This window comes from Exophiala dermatitidis, assembly GCF_000230625.1.
Source record: "Exophiala dermatitidis NIH/UT8656 unplaced genomic scaffold supercont1.2, whole genome shotgun sequence".
NCBI classification, from domain to species: domain Eukaryota; kingdom Fungi; phylum Ascomycota; class Eurotiomycetes; order Chaetothyriales; family Herpotrichiellaceae; genus Exophiala; species Exophiala dermatitidis.
In genome coordinates, this window is record NW_008751647.1 from 942,872 (window position 1) to 958,049 (window position 15,178).

General features: G+C 51.5%; 6 protein-coding genes and 1 non-coding gene across 9 annotated transcripts; 2 read left to right on the forward strand and 5 right to left on the reverse strand.

Moving 5' to 3' along the window:
• Positions 1-282: 282 nt before the first annotated feature.
• HMPREF1120_01843 (uncharacterized protein) lies at positions 283-1,555 on the reverse strand. Its single transcript, XM_009155869.1, has one exon. The coding sequence runs from the start codon at positions 1,200-1,202 to the stop codon at positions 429-431; it is 774 nt and encodes a 257-aa protein (XP_009154117.1). The 5' UTR covers positions 1,203-1,555; the 3' UTR covers positions 283-428.
• A 477-nt stretch (positions 1,556-2,032) lies between these two features.
• Positions 2,033-4,144, reverse strand: HMPREF1120_01844. 2 transcript variants are annotated; one of them, XM_009155871.1, is made up of 3 exons: positions 4,011-4,144; positions 3,515-3,955; positions 2,033-3,380 (listed from the first exon to the last, which is right to left on the reverse strand). In XM_009155871.1, exon 3 carries the CDS (start codon positions 3,355-3,357, stop codon positions 2,173-2,175), a length of 1,185 nt encoding a protein of 394 aa, XP_009154119.1. In that variant the 5' UTR covers positions 3,358-3,380; positions 3,515-3,955; positions 4,011-4,144; the 3' UTR covers positions 2,033-2,172. The 2 variants fall into 2 exon arrangements, with proteins under 2 accessions (XP_009154119.1, XP_009154118.1); XM_009155870.1 differs by having other exon boundaries at positions 2,033-3,955.
• A 155-nt stretch (positions 4,145-4,299) lies between these two features.
• HMPREF1120_09295 lies at positions 4,300-4,391 on the forward strand. The gene has a single exon. It is a non-coding gene; the product is annotated as a tRNA-Ile (tRNA).
• A 480-nt stretch (positions 4,392-4,871) lies between these two features.
• HMPREF1120_01845 (protein arginine N-methyltransferase 3) lies at positions 4,872-7,349 on the reverse strand. The gene is made up of 2 exons (XM_009155872.1): positions 6,921-7,349; positions 4,872-6,836 (listed from the first exon to the last, which is right to left on the reverse strand). Exons 1-2 carry the CDS (start codon positions 7,132-7,134, stop codon positions 5,410-5,412), a joined length of 1,641 nt encoding a protein of 546 aa, XP_009154120.1. The 5' UTR covers positions 7,135-7,349; the 3' UTR covers positions 4,872-5,409.
• Positions 7,350-7,430: 81 nt separating this feature from the next.
• Positions 7,431-9,387, reverse strand: HMPREF1120_01846. 2 transcript variants are annotated; one of them, XM_009155874.1, is made up of 2 exons: positions 9,179-9,387; positions 7,431-9,126 (listed from the first exon to the last, which is right to left on the reverse strand). In XM_009155874.1, exon 2 carries the CDS (start codon positions 8,840-8,842, stop codon positions 7,574-7,576), a length of 1,269 nt encoding a protein of 422 aa, XP_009154122.1. In that variant the 5' UTR covers positions 8,843-9,126; positions 9,179-9,387; the 3' UTR covers positions 7,431-7,573. The 2 variants fall into 2 exon arrangements, with proteins under 2 accessions (XP_009154122.1, XP_009154121.1); XM_009155873.1 differs by having other exon boundaries at positions 7,431-9,387.
• A 456-nt stretch (positions 9,388-9,843) lies between these two features.
• HMPREF1120_01847 (flavin reductase) lies at positions 9,844-10,551 on the forward strand (the record flags this gene model as incomplete). The annotated part of the gene is made up of 1 exon (XM_009155875.1): positions 9,844-10,551. One exon carries the CDS (start codon positions 9,844-9,846, stop codon positions 10,549-10,551), a length of 708 nt encoding a protein of 235 aa, XP_009154123.1.
• Positions 10,552-10,580: 29 nt separating this feature from the next.
• Positions 10,581-14,970, reverse strand: HMPREF1120_01848 (serine/threonine kinase 16). The gene is made up of 7 exons (XM_009155876.1): positions 12,758-14,970; positions 12,478-12,704; positions 12,312-12,429; positions 11,608-12,259; positions 11,350-11,532; positions 11,048-11,279; positions 10,581-10,992 (listed from the first exon to the last, which is right to left on the reverse strand). The coding sequence occupies exons 1-7, from the start codon at positions 12,777-12,779 to the stop codon at positions 10,771-10,773; spliced, it is 1,656 nt and encodes a 551-aa protein (XP_009154124.1). The 5' UTR covers positions 12,780-14,970; the 3' UTR covers positions 10,581-10,770.
• Between the last annotated feature and the right edge of the window lie 208 nt (positions 14,971-15,178).

The following is a 15,178-nucleotide window of genomic DNA, read 5'->3' on the forward strand; positions in this document are numbered from 1 at the left end:
TCGGCCACCAGGTGAGTAGGCCGTTTGGGAGCTTACTGTTCACCGCATCGGAATCTACCGTAAGGCGTTGGACTTGGACCGTGGTGTCGGTTCTAGACGTTAGGGAGGTCTCTGGCATGCCTGACAAATCCAGGCACAGTACAAAAACTTCATGGTTTCCCAGTTGTGCGAGGCAAGATGCGCATGACAGGTAGAGGATAAGTTACGCTATGAGATGGCCGCCGCAGAAGATGGTGCAGTCGACTGCGATCTTCTGAGAGCACACTTCTCCTATGATCAGCCCATTTTTCAGTGGATGGTTCTCCCACTTCATTTGGAAGATATCACTCCTTGTCCCAGGAGATGAATTTGCCGACAGAATTGTTCTAACAAGTCCATTGTCATATCATACGCTATCATTGGTTTAGAAAATTGGCCCCAGGATCTATTTACAAACAGAGCGACAAGTCACCTGCCTCCAGTGTCAACTTCCACACATCCAATCTGACAACACCCTGCACGTCCGTTGTCGGCGGAGACGGAGGCTGTTCGCCGTCAAACTCGTAGATGGCCAGGCCAAGCGGCAATGCTCCAGGTTCCTGATACTCCAACAGGCCGTTGACGTTCCTATATTTGACAGAACCTCGGAACCCAGGTAAGGTGGTGTATTTGCTATCGAGGGCGGCCCATGTCGCGTCGTCCGCGTTGCGAGTCTGCACGCTCAAAAGGTATTTCGGCCTGCTGCTGCTGTCCTTATCATTGGCTACCTCCCTAGCGATCGTCTCATAGCTCCGCAGCCCGGCATGCCAGCAGCTAAATGCGCTGCCCATGGACCCATCCGCTTCGGGCGGCAAGACCTTGGAGACTCTGGGCATGTCGAGGAATTGTTGGCTCGTCAACCAGTTCAAATCGCTCAACTTGACCAGGGCAAGGTATGGCCATTGCACGGCAGCGATACTTTTCTCCGACGCGTCGGGGTTGACTTGATTATTGTTGTTGATTCGATCGCCGAAGCCAGGGTCGACGTATGCATCGGAGGTTTGATCTATATTCTTGTACCGCAGAAAGAGGCCGCCGTTGCCAGGACAGTTGAGTACGTCGTCCTTGTGCTCGTCGTACCAGGTGTCGAGGACAGATGGGGACAGTGCTTTGTTCATGATACTCGTCGTCACCCAGAGCACACCCTCGACTGGAAGGGCCGGAGGATCCGTGGAAGCAGCCATATTTTTTGGTAGTGTGGACGGTGATCAAGCTGCTCGGTTATGAGGCGCTGTGAACCGAACCGTTCCTTTTCCGCTTTATTGCTGCCGACTGTAGTGATTGTGGATATTAGAGTACTGGTACTCGTAGCGAACAGTTACTTCATCGATCGTCTCGTGTCGTCGATCAGACTGTAGACCTCCAGAGAACATATAAACGCTTGGAGTTTCTAGAATTGAAAACGAGTCGTCGTGAAGTCGCCTCGCGCCTGTCAAGCTCGCGTGGCCGTCATGCCAGTCGTTCACCTCATTTCACTTACAGTTATGTACTATGCCTACTACTCGGAATCTAGCAATGTACTAGCAGTGAACCTGCACTGTACATTGGACAGCCTGCACTGGCAGTGGGTGACAGCATCGTGGCATCCGGGTCCGTCACTCACCATGCATGCATGCCAATCTGCGCGGCTCCAGAGACTACTGCCCCCTTTTTAATCTTTCCACCTGTCACCTCAATCAGCTCCCCACGCGGCGGCAGGCAACGTGCAGTAGTAGTAGTGTAGTTCCGGCGAGCTTATGCCGGCCGATGAAACAACATACACCCTGCATAGCAGACGCAGTGTGATAGTGTGGTGTGCCGGGTGGATGGCTTTATACCGACATTCGGCGTGCGTGGTTGTATTTCTGAATATAAATATTAGAAAAATCCAAAGATCCAAAAAGCCGACACCTTGGTCCAAAACCACTACCACCACCACTACTACTCGACATCAACTGTCTACCTCGACATGTCGGCTTTCGTTTGGGAGTGAAGCTGAGGGCAGCCCATGACTATGGTCACTGATCATGCAGAGTCACTTCGGAAGGTTTCAAATTCCGCGCGTGCTTGGTCTGAAGCACACATACCTTACTTTACATATATCTAAAACAAAACAGGTAACCGCCTGCTTGTATCCCGCTCATTCTCCAGTGCTGCGCTGGGGACTATTATGTTCTATCGAAACTCAAGCCATGCCCACCACTTCATCCATCTGAACCCATCTTCAACACTGCCAATCTGTCTCTGCGTGTTATTCGCGACCGAATTGGTAGGAGAGTCCAACGGCCGTCCTTCAACGCCACCAGCACCACCACTGCTCTGATTCTGATTCCAAGACTGCCCTTCACCATCCCCAAACGTCCTCTCCTCCATAACGGCATGGACATCAACCTTAACAACCCGATCCTTCCAAGCACCATCATCTTCTGCAACGACCTCCTCCCACATCTGGCGCCAGCTCTGTTCATTATGTCGATACCGGGACTTTTTATTCGGTTCTCTCGCATACTCCCCAGCACGAATATGACCAGCCTGACCACCACAGATCAATGCTTTTTTCGTCGTGCCCCTCCCTTCCCCTTCCCCTTTCTCTGTCTCGCTTGCATGGTTGCCATAACCACTCCCCAACACCAACCTCAGACACCGCCTCGCCACCATCTTCTGCTCATCCAGCCCAAACAAGTGAAACACTGCTGTGCAATGTAAAATGCCGACGCGGCCATCACACCGTCGACTCAATTCGCTAGACGGAGAAAAGTCAAACACGTCCGCGGGCGCAATGAAATGATCCTCCCAGGGGAACCTGTCCCGGTCTCGAAAGAGCGAGTATCCGATCTCGATGAACTCGGGATTCAAGTCGGCGCCCATGAGACGAGTGGCATCGGCGCCATCGTGGATCAGTTTGCGTATGTCCTGGCCGAGACAGCAGCCTAGATCGAGGAAGATTGAATTGGAAAGAAAGTCGATAGTAGTACGACCTGCTGCGGTCGACGATCCATCTGTAGTATTTCTGGTTTGAGACGTACCTGATTCACTACTGCTCAAAGCAGGTAGTATCTCGCTCCGATATAGTGGGTGATCGGCGAGATCGAGTTCTAGAAACCGCCACCGGCCAAGACACGGGTACGGATGGGTGGCGTATGCGCGGTCCCGGACGGTCGTGATGTGTGCTTTTTGCTCCTGCGGTGGGATGCCTGAGTACTCGGCTAGTAGGGCGGACATGGCTGGAGGGATGGTTTTGAGAGTGGCTTGGTAGAGCTTTTCAGGTCTGGATGGTGATGATGCTGATGATGCTGATGATGACGGTGGAGGAGGTGTGGGCTGGTCGGACTGGTTGGGGTCTTGTAGTGTCGACGACATCTTTACTTTCTGATTTCCTGGATCTGAGACAGTATCAGGCAGGACTGACTTTGATGCCAGTGGGAAGGGGAAGACCTAGAAACGACGGTATGAGGTTCGACTGGTGGTGCAATGTGCAATGACGGTCGCTCCGGGTGACCAGAGTGTCCGATGGTACCTTTGTGCTGCCAGTGTTGAAATGTTTCTTTCGTTGAACGCCCTTCCAACCTTTTACGCAGCAGATCTTGCTAGATCTGGGCCCGGCCGATAGTTTAGTTTAGATCAGGATAGAAATGTTATGTTGTGCCTTACGGACCGATGATCAATGAAGTTGTAGGTTGGCACGCGATGGATGACGCATACTAGTATAGTACTGCAACTCCGGCCACGCAACCCCCCACCCAAAATACGCAAAGGGTTAAAAACGATTTTGTATAATCCCCGATCTGTCGCCCTACAGCACTACATATAATCCCCGATCAAGGAGTGGAAGGAAGGGTTATGCAGGTGATGTGCTATCGGTGACTCGAGCAGACCAGGCGGTCGCACTACTTTCCATAGTGCTGGCTCTTCCTTTACAAAGGTTGCGAACTGATCGAGGTATCCAGAGGTGTATCTACTGCAGTCCCATGTGAATTTCAGTTCGTCTCGTGGGATCCAGCAACGGGGCATACATTGAGACTGACGTAGCGATTGGCGCGTCTCCAAATCGCGTAAGAATGGCTCTACAATGTAGGGAAGAGAGATGGGCAAGTTCATCCTGACTCAAGTACGAAGCGGGATCAGGAAGAAGGCATTGCTGTTGTGAGCCAGGCGTGCAATTGGGCCTGGTGCCAAGCAAGTGAGGGCAATTTGAAGACTCCGAGGGGTAAAATAGGCTTGGCGTATCGTAATAGGTTCGGTCCAATTTAAAAGTAAGGTATATGATTAAGTACAGAACAAAACCTGTCAACAATCACAACAGGTCGCTTAGCTCAGTTGGTTAGAGCGTGGTGCTAATATCAGTTTACACCTGGTAAACGCCAAGGTCGCGAGTTCGACCCTCGTAGTGACCATCTCAATTTTTTCTTTTTTCCCATTTATTACAATACGGCTTACCTAAGCCTGTTCGCGCGGCCGACCAGTGGGCGACGAAATTCCGTCCCTGTTAGCACTGGATTGCCTAAGAACTCGTTCGGGCATATATAATACATATATTTTTAGTCCCGCGCCGCCATCGCTCATAAGTATATACTTGCACCTCGAGCTTCACATCCGTATCTTCCAAACTTGATAATTCCATTTACAAGAGCATTCCTGCTGGACAGTTCGTATTGTAGTACAACAAATCCCCCGCGATGAATCCTCAGCGAGACGAGCGTCTTGCACGTCTTCTCAAGGAACAGCAAATCCCACAGCAAACGGAGCACAACAAGTACTTGGAACTACGACCCACACATTGAAGCATTAAACCCCAACGACGCCCCTGCTGTCATTCACAAAGTCCCCGAGGATATCCAAGAACTTGAAGAACCTCCCGACATTCCCACGCTTTCGGATGACGATAGTGACATTGATACTTCTGGTCTTGACGGCTTACTACCTCAGCAAACAATCTCGGCCATTTCTGAATTATTTAGGCAACAGAGGCATAGGAGAAATGAAGGCATCCGCAGAGCCGTGGAACCGCTACAAGAGGCTAGCACAAGATTTCACGCCCAAATGCAGGCTGATATGGTAGACCTAAAGGCTGATCTGAACGGCCTTGAACAATGCATACATATGTTGCATGAAATGTTGTCAGAACTTAAAGTGCAGGGTCATGTCGAACAGGTATCTGGCACAAACCCACAGCGCGTCTGTGATCTGTAGGACTAGTAGAGTCCGGTCAGGAGCTGGCTCTTTCCGGTGGAAACATTATGCTCAGTGGCCTGGCAGTGGTCGCAGACCTCCAGCTTCATTCCAGAACAGCTCCAACAAACAGTCCAGGAGTCAAACGTCGGCCAACCTCGCCTTTGCGGAGTTCATTGGGTGACCAAGCCCGCCTCAACATTAACGTTGGAACCCTGGCTCTTTCGTTATCCAAGCATTTGATCAATCAAGCACCCACATCTGCTTCTTGGCTTCCTGCTTGCCGCTTTGCTCTCCTTTCGACCAGGAGACTTCGATCTCCAGGGACCGTTCTCGCCCTTCCTTCTTCTCATACTTGATTTCACCACACACCACCTCTCCAGCTTGGAACTCGTCTTTCGGATCCTTGATCAGCAATATCCCCTGCTGCCAATGGGTAGACTCGGAATACGGCCCTGTCGAAAACGAAACGAGACCCTTTTGTTTTGCATCGGCGGCCGTCATGCCAGGCCTAAAGCCGCCGCTGGTTCGAGAGGTGTCAAAAATGATGTCGAACCAGATCACGAACCCTTCGAGCAGCTTAAACCCTTCCTTCCACGTCGTTCTGAACGGTTTGGTGAATGACAGATCTTGCACCGTCGTCTTATGCAGGTCGAGTTCGAGGAACGTGCAACTGTCGGCGGCTAGTTCTTTGTCGTCGACAACGCGAATAACAACTTCATCATGCACCCGCTCCAGCATCGCACTCATGTCGAATCCGTAAACGTCACGCCAGAAATCAATGTGTGAGGCCTTTAAGTCGGAGTCGGCCAGCGGCGCAACCCACAGACTTGCATGAGACGGCACCATCAGGCCATCAGGAGCGAGATACTTGTCCCGCGCATAGATGACCGAGTCAAGCATCGATTCATACAATAGACAATATCCCATCCATTCACTCACGATCAAGTCGACTTGAGACACCGGCAGGGTGACTTCCTCGATCTTGCCTCTCAGACACTTGACCGTGTCTTGCAGACCGTTACGGAACACGTTCTCACGGGCCTTGTCAATGATGTCCGAATTGTCGACCGCAACGACCAGCTTGGCACCGGCTTTGGCGCAAAACATGGACAAGATACCCGTTCCGCAGCCCACGTCGAGCACAACCTTGTCTTTGAACAGGTCCTTGTGCTCGTAGATGAAATCGCGGTATGCGTCGGTCCGGATTCGATCTTTGATCATGGATTCATGGATCCCGTTGTACGAGTACGACTTGAAATAGTCGTTGTCGAGAGACCCGGACCCAGACCCAGTCCCTTTGACGTTTGCATTGCCAGCAGGCTGAGATTTGGCGTCAGTAGATGATCCTGTTGCTGCTGCTGTCATCTCCGACGAGTCTAATCGCTCCAACATGGCTTTCTGCACCTCTTCGCGATATGCAGTGAAATGGGATTGCAAGTTCGCCAGCTGTTCTCGAAGTTGTTCGACTTCGCTGGCTGGACCAAGACTTCCAGCGTCATCAAAAACATCGTCTAGACTGTACAGCAGTGCGTCGTTCTCCAAGGTCGGCTTGAGATATTTGTCGTCGTCGAAGAGCGACTTGGACGACACATCCGGTTGAGTTTTGCCGGCCTGGACTTCTGACCGGATATAGTTGACCAGTTTGATGGTGCCGAGAAAATCGAGGTCTTCAAATTGATTTATAAGTCAGTTTCGATTGTGCATGTACGAACGCGCGCACAATACGTGAGCATGTGGTGGAGGGAATTCACCAAAGTCTTTCCTCAGCTTCCAGATATCGAAACCATGTTGGTCTCGGCTGTAGGACAGCATGCTCCGGGCATCGGGGAATGTCTTGTCGTCAAAAAGCGACAGTACCGTAGCAGATTCCTCATCCGGCTCGACGTCTTCCCAGCCTTCATCGTCCATGGTGTCGAGGGGATCCGACGAGGACGACGAATCGCTGAGATCGTTGGTGAACGACATGGTTGTAGCTAAGTAAAGAAACTTCGGCGATGGCTGCTGAGGTATTTCGGATAATGTTGATGATATCAAATGATAATTCTACTGTATTGGTTCTATGCAACCGGATAATGAATTGGACGGGAGTAAAGTGCTCGGTTGGGGTCCTCAGACTTTGATACTGATCGATCGGACGGGCAGAGAAAATTCAATGGCACATCACGCCAAGTCTACGGAGGAGCGCGGGGCCGTTTGGTGCGGATGTATATCAACACGCAGATTAACCCCCTGCGACGACAGCCTTGATGCAAAAGCAAGGATTGGGATAATGGTAGGTGTATTAATGAGATCTTCGTTCAAAGCGTATCACATCGTAAGTAGCATTTTATTCTCCTTCGGCCGAAGATGTTTCTCGCCAGGGTTACTGGCCTCCCGTCCCCACAGGCTCCCCCTCTGCTCGTCTTCATACCACTGTAGCACCGGCACCCTTCACCCAGGCATCTACTTCAGCCTTAAAGTCCGGCTCATAAAGCCAAGTCAAATCAAACTCCTGGCGCGCGACTTGGTCCTGTTCTGTTTCTGTGCCCTCGGCGGCTGCAGCTGGATGCTTAGGCATTCTCCGAAGGTCGATCTGCTTATTCAGCTCCAAAATCCTGTTGATCCTATCCTGCCGATAACCCTGCCAGAAGGTCAAAGCATCTTCGAACCTGACTTTGCCCTTCTGACTCGCCGCCAGCAGGAGGGAAAACATATAAACATCCTCAAAGGCCTGATTGATACCCTGTCCCGCACTGGGCGGTATGGCATGAGCGCTGTCGCCTAGAATAACGACCCTTCGTTTCGAGGAAGCCCACGTATCCAGTTTTGGAATGACATAAAAGGGCCAAACATTGATCTTGTCATGGGGAATATGCTGGGTGGCAGTGACGGCAACTTCACCAAAAGCCTCGGCGTCGTCTTGCAGGAACTTGACTAACCCTTCCTTATCTGCCAGGAACTCGTCCCAGCCTTCACGCGTGAGCTCCGGCAGACGCCTCTGCTTGCCGATAAGGAACTCGGAGCCATCGACTTTCTGTGGAGCAATCACAAAGGCACCTTTGTTGTCCTCGGCGACGATGGTGAGCGGCTGAGTGATCTTGCCAGTGCCACCGTGGTATTTGACTTGGTCGGCTGGCACGGCCGCCGTGATCCCAGCCATGCCAATGAACTGGGGCGTGATGTCCGGATAGAGGTATTTGCGCACTGAGGAATGGATACCATCTGCGCCGACTAGCCATGACGCCGTCGACTGGGTGCCGTCCGTGGATTCCCAGATAACATGGTCGTCTGTCTCTTCGACGATGCGAGCGTACTTTCTGCCGTAGACGACTGAGATGTTGGCTTGCCGTGTCTTGGTTAATATCACGTCGATGAGCTCGTGCCGGTAGATCCGGTTCGCTTGGTACCCGTACTTTTCTTTGCTGCCGAACTCGTATGTCTCGATGAGGGTGCCGGATACAGTTTGCATTTCGAGGAGTTCGAAATTGTACCCGCGCTCGCGTACGTCTTGGTATACGTCTAGGGCGTCGAGGATCTTTAGTGCGTTCGGTGATAACATGACTGCTCCGCCGATGTTGAGGGGTGCAGGTCTGGACTCGTAGATTGTCGATTGGATTCCTTGTTGGTGGAGGGCTAATGCCAGGGTTAGCCCAGATAGCCCTGCGCCGATGATTGCAACTTCGTCGGTTGTCATGTTGACGGATGATATCCCACGAGGGCTTGGGAAATGTTTTTTGCGGCAGGATGACTTGAAGTCTTGATACACAGAAAGACGATTGACGATTGATATTGCGTCCGTAGAGATATCGACCTGACCTTCATCCAGCGGATACTGCTGGGTTTATATCGCTCTCAGGTTAGTAACAAAGGGGCGGCCTGAGGAGACTTTACCTTTCGATCCATTATTGGCGCCTCAGGCTGCCAATGATCTACAGCACCTCTAGCAGGTGCTGTGTCTAGTACAAGAGTAAGTAGATGCTGTAAGCAGGTCAAACCTTGCAGCGCGTCACATCACATCACCATCGCCTACAAAAAAGCCCTGTCGGGAACACGCGGTCATAGTTTCACGTTGTGTTTGTCAGCTTAGAAAGCGAAGACTGAACGCCTGAAGCGATGGGACTCGGTCAACGACGGTCCGGAGCGAGGACGAGAAGGCTGATCGTCCCATTGTGGAGCAAGAACTTCGGTCACTGTTTGGCTGCGCTGCACCGCCGAGTCCTTTTGACGTTGAGGCTGAAGTCGAACTTTTGAAAGGTTAATAAACTGTTGTGCTGGTCAAATCTCGCCCGTATCCTCGCTTAGAAGGTTGGACTATCTCCGCTTCGGCCGAGATGACTCAGCCTTCCTTCCACGAGGCTGTTACACTGTTGACCACCAGCCAGCTAGCCTCGCGCGTCTCATTGAAAGATGAACGGTATGACAACAAGAGGAGCTGATGCTGTGTCCTACTTATTAGTACTGGTTGTGAATCCGGCTGGCTGAAGAAAAGTGTATATATGGCGCTGGCCCCATCAAAGAGATGCTCTCGAAATCTCCTCGAGAAGCAGAACACAGCTCAGCGAACAGAGGAGACAATCGGAGTCTATCATACCGCCAGCCATACCAGTCCAGCCCAGTCCAGTCCACTCAACCACCGCGGCCAGAGCAAGAGTTTAATATAACCATCTCTACCCCATTCCGGACAGTCTCTCGACCATGTCTTCTTCATCCTCCCAGATCTTCCTCCTCGGAGCGACCGGCAGAACAGGCCGACTGGTGCTGGCCGAAGCACTATCGAGAAATTACCACGTCACCGCCATGGTCCGCAAAGCGAGCCACAATCTGCCAGAACACGCCAACTTGACCATCGGGGTCGGGGATCCCACCTCGACGAATGACGTGAAGTATGCCCTGGGTCAATGCATACCAGACACGCCTGTGGTCATCATCAGCACACTGGGCCAGACTCGAACCTCAGGCAACCCATTCGCCGCGACGACATCACCCCCACGGTATATGGAAGCCTCGATTCGCGCAGTGATATCTGCGACCGAAGAAATGGGCAAGGAGTCTCCGTCCTTCTCGGTCCGCAAATTGGTGGTCATGTCCATGTTCGGAGTGGGCGACTCGTTTGCCAATCTGAATTGCATCATGCGTGGCATCATGAAGTGGTCAAACATGGCGCAAACGTTGGAGGATCAGGACCTGGTTGGCGAGGTGGTCAAGGCAGCGCAACTGCCGTTTGTTTTGGTCCGGCCGGCAATGCTCAAGGAAGGAAGCGTGGCACCTCTCAAATTCTATGAGAGTTCGGGAAAGGGCGCCGGGTTCATGCCCAGCGTGACGGTGCACAGCGTGGCTCGGTTCCTGGTGGATGTGGTGGCCACGAATGAATATGACGGGACGGCACCTGTGATCACAAATTGAGCAGAGAAAGAGAATGGCTTCGGTTGGGACTTGGTTGAGGAGCAGATGATAATTCAGGTTACTCAAATGCTGGCTGGTCATGATTATATATGACTCCAAAGACAGTCCTCCTATGCAGATAGTCCATCAATAATCCTGTTGATGTACAAGACCGTTCAAAATTACCAGCTCTTACCCAAAACCCTTGCCCACTCCTGCATGGTATCCTTCGGGCCGGGTCTATCCCATCTCGTTGACTGGGCCGTGGGTTTCCATTTTGAGCAGCACGAACAGGTCGTGCCTGGTCCACCAGCTTCTCAGACGCTTTCCCCAGATGTACACCGGGATGGCCAGCAGAGACAGAAAGATCGAGGTGCCGCCAAACACGTACATGATCTGTTCTGGTCCGTTGGCTGCTACCCAGTCGTTGGCAAAGTTGGAGAGACCATAAAACATGAAGTTCTACCAAGGTTAGCAAAAGACAATCCCCGAATGACGTAAACTTGTGATGACCAACCTTGAACAGCATGTTCATGACAAAGATTTCGTTGCTCTGGCTGCGGAAGGAGTCCAGACCATACGACAATGTCGAGAATATTCCGATAAGCACACCAAACATCATTACGCCCTGGAGAAAAGCACACAGCTCTGCAGGAGATCCGATGGACATAGTATAGCCAAAGAGGAACATGCCCAGCCCGCAGGCGATGCAGGCTGGAATCATGAACACCAGACGGAATTCCGGTTCACTGTACAGCATTGCATTAGCACACCCATCCAATGATGTAGGATCCTGGGATTTGTGATAAGTTGACATACTAGACACCCTTGTTCTTCTTGGTCAGGTACTTGATGACGTAGTCTCCGGTAAACCCGCAAGCAAGGGACCCGAGGAGACCTCCTACGAAAGGTCCGGCACCGATATATCCAACACGAGCAGCGTCAAAGTTCCATGGCGGGCCAGAGAAGATACCGGACAATATGATGGCCGACCCAACGTACCTGTTATAAGCGTAAGCTGCTGTTTTCTGAGGGAGACCAATGGAAAACTCTCCAGTCTTAAAGTGAGGTACTTACCAGCTGTTCAGAAGTCCAGATGCAATGACTGCATAACATCCAGCAGGGTTGAGCAGAGTCAGGAACGGGCCAAGAAGGTATTTGAGGATGCTGTCATGCGAATAGACACCAGTCCAAACGGCCAGCTCCTGAACGAAAGACTTCTTCTTTGGGATGCTTGTCGTTTCACCTTGGCCTGGCTCTCCGACGGTCTCTTTGTGGGAGTGCTCAATGACCGCTAACTCCTCCAGTTTCTCGTCGCGGTTTAGGTCGGTATCGTAGCGGATGTCGCGGATATACGTCGTTTCGGGACAAAACAAGAACATCAGAACAAACTGTGCCACCAGGAAGATCTGGAACAAATGAAACAGCCATAGCCATCCCAGATCCTGGAAGACTTGACCGCATATGATAGACGCAAGGCTCGAGGCAGCGTTGAGGATGAAATTGATGATAGCGATCCGCAGACCTCGTTGATGTACGAAATAGATATCTCCAACCGTCGCCACGATCAAGGATTCGAACGCGGATGTCGAGAAGCCTTGGATGATACGAGCAGCTAGGAGGTATTTGTAGGAGACGCGGGCCTCGCCGATTGCCGTTCCGATAATGTCGAAGAGTGTAGAGACCAGAAAAACGGGCCTCTTGCCGTATTTGCGGCTGAACGCACATACTGTTTGATACGTCAGTCTCTCAGCCGTTAGTACTTCCTAGGTATCACTAACCGAACGGGCCGGAGCATCCAGCAGCCAAGAGATTGTATCCAGAGACCAACACAAGAGTCGTCAATGGTTTGTTGATTTGTTCAGACATGGAGAAATATGAAGCATTGAGGAGTGGTCCCTGGACCGTCAGAATGGTATATTCAATCTTGGATCGTACTTCGCTTACATTGGTGCCGGCATTGAGCATAGCCCCAAAAGACAGAATTGCGATGATGACCTCTTTTTTCCACATGGGCCAGTTCAGTGGGTCATTGGGGTCTTCACTAGGTTGTGGTGACAGCACGATGTGAGCATCCCTGCCACGGCCATGCTTGAGGCCTGAAGTGATTGCTTCAGCATGAGCGGCTTCATCGTTGAGCAAGACCGTCCCCGGGACATGGTCGAGTTTTGTGTCTGTCAAATACCGGATCAGCGTGGATGATTGAGGACGATTAGGAGTGCAATACCCTCGAGAACACCGAGCCCCATCTTGCGTGTAGAGGCCAATATCACCGTGCAGCTGAAGGTTCTCGGACTAGCGGTGTGAAAGCGATGATATGTTCATTCGCCGGGCAAAGATGTCAATCTCAAGCCTGGGGAATCCTGAGTACTTAAGGTGGGAGGCTGAATCCCCGCATAAGATAATTGTATAGAAGTGAGCTCAGCCCTTCGCCAGCAACTAGCAACATGGTGCAGGTCACGGTAATGGTGGTTGGGATAAAGGAAGCTTCTCCAACCACACACCAGTCGGGATTCGGTCCCCGGCGGAGTTAACCCAGTAAGAGTAGCCATGGCATGTCTGGACCCATCTTGCTTAGGGATAGCCAAGCTCGGCACATCGTTGAGAACAACTGCCGTGGAATGGAGATGCCTGGCATGGCTGACCAGGGGGGTGCGATTGCCTGTGTTGTCAGTTTGCACGGATGTCGCGACAGCGTGGAAGCTGTAGGACGCGCTGGATCCGAAAGTTGTTCTTCGGCCCTTTGACGGTATCGAGTATGCCAGCTTCCCCAAGCATCCGCACAGTGCAAATGACACTTGAAGACTAGGGATGATCCGGGGAAGAGCTTTGTGGAGTAAAGACCTGTGGGGTGGTGGATACGGGACAAGTACTGGGGACGGTCATCGCTTTCTGGCCTCTGCAAACCCTGTCTCCAAAAAGGTTGCAACGGAATGAGCATGCTTGTGGAGCTCAATGGTCCTGGCCTCAATTGTCTACGCGTATGGTGTACGCCAGGACAAGAACATGGAGTCTGAGAACAGCTAAAAGTGTCCTTGAGATGCCCCTTTCCACGTGCAGACACCGCACTAGTACAGTAGGCTGCACAGGTCGATCTCGGCGACTTGAGCCTTGATGGGTATTTTCCAGCAACCGGTTGCCTTTTACTGGCCAGGGGCGGGGAGACAAGGCTCACTACCGATGAGATGGTCGTTGCTCCCATCGAGCGACATCCTTGTACAGATTGAACCGAATAAGCGGTTCAAGATTCATACTATTGTTTTTGTCGGTCCAATCTTCCCTCAGGTTGGATGTAGCCAAGGATCACACGAGTGATAACACCACCTTGGACTGTCACGAGGAACATGGACGCGGAGAAGCAGTATGACTTTGGTGCTCGAGTAAAGTGCTTCTCCTCACCGTCGTAGTTCATGCCCTGGACGTCGTAGTTGTGCCGAGTGTCGGATCTGGCGCTCCGTAGTGCAAGATCCTGCTTCTCGGTAACAGATTATTTGCCGATCTGGACTTTGCCTTCTATGAGAGTTAGTTGCGCTGTTGCTCTGCTGTTCCTCGGCAGAACACAGACACATCCAGGGGCTGTACTTTTAGTTGAGCCAAGTCTTCGCGAGACACCCTTTCGCTATTTAGAGTTTCGTTAAAGAGTGCATGATGAGTATGTTTTAGTCAGTTTGGCACAGTCTGGATGTTATCCGATGTATTGGAGGGTAAGAGACCAGCAGTGCCGGGGTTGGGAGACAATTCCAGCAAACACCGTCTTTCCAGCATAAAATAGCTTGGTTTCTTTCGAAGTATAGGCGTGTCTGAAAACTCCATGATGCTCTGTAGCTATTGTGACTGCCATCCGAACTTTCGGCATTGAACCAGTTCAAGTTGGTCCTCTGCAAGGCAATTTGAAACTGTTAAATTCAAGACTTTGTTGCAGATTTGGCCATAACGTCGGCGTCCATGGCTCCAGCAGGAGCTGCCAATGCGCTGCTGTTCTGGAGTGTCCAGTCAATCGGCTTGGTTGTAGCGCTTACAGCTTTCTCTGGAGACCTCAAGGGACCATAGTATAGGCCCTCAATCAAAGTTTCTTGGCCGTCAGAGACAGTGCCTGATTCGGAACGGCCAAGCTGCTCTAGATTCAGACCAGGTCGTGGCAAAGTATACCAGTACTTGTCATGGCCAACATCCAACATCACACCTAGCTTCACCGGGTATAGGTATAGGGATTGCCAGTGTGTCGCTTGAAAGCCGGTGGTCCGGTGCTTCAGGTCGAAACCATGTGTTGACTGTATGCTAGCTTGGCAGAAGTTGCGTTATACTTCACGAAGATGCTCTGGTCTGGATGCTGAGTGGCTCATAGCTCATAGCATGGCATGGGTTCAATAGAAAGCATCAGCAGAATTTGGATAGGAGATGAAGCGTTGCACATCTGATGGAATGAAAAGTAGAATGAATGAACTTGTAGGGACGTGTAGAGGGTAGCTTCCCACCGGCATCTTAGGCTCTCGCCAGACCTGCCCAAAGAGACAGACTAGTAAGGAACTAGGCGAGAAAGGAATAGCGTGATTGTGGTCAGAGACACCGCTTCAAGATTCCCAATGGAACATTTTCCTCATTGTCTTTTGCAACTGTCGCAGCCGTCCGACATGAAATGCTATTGATG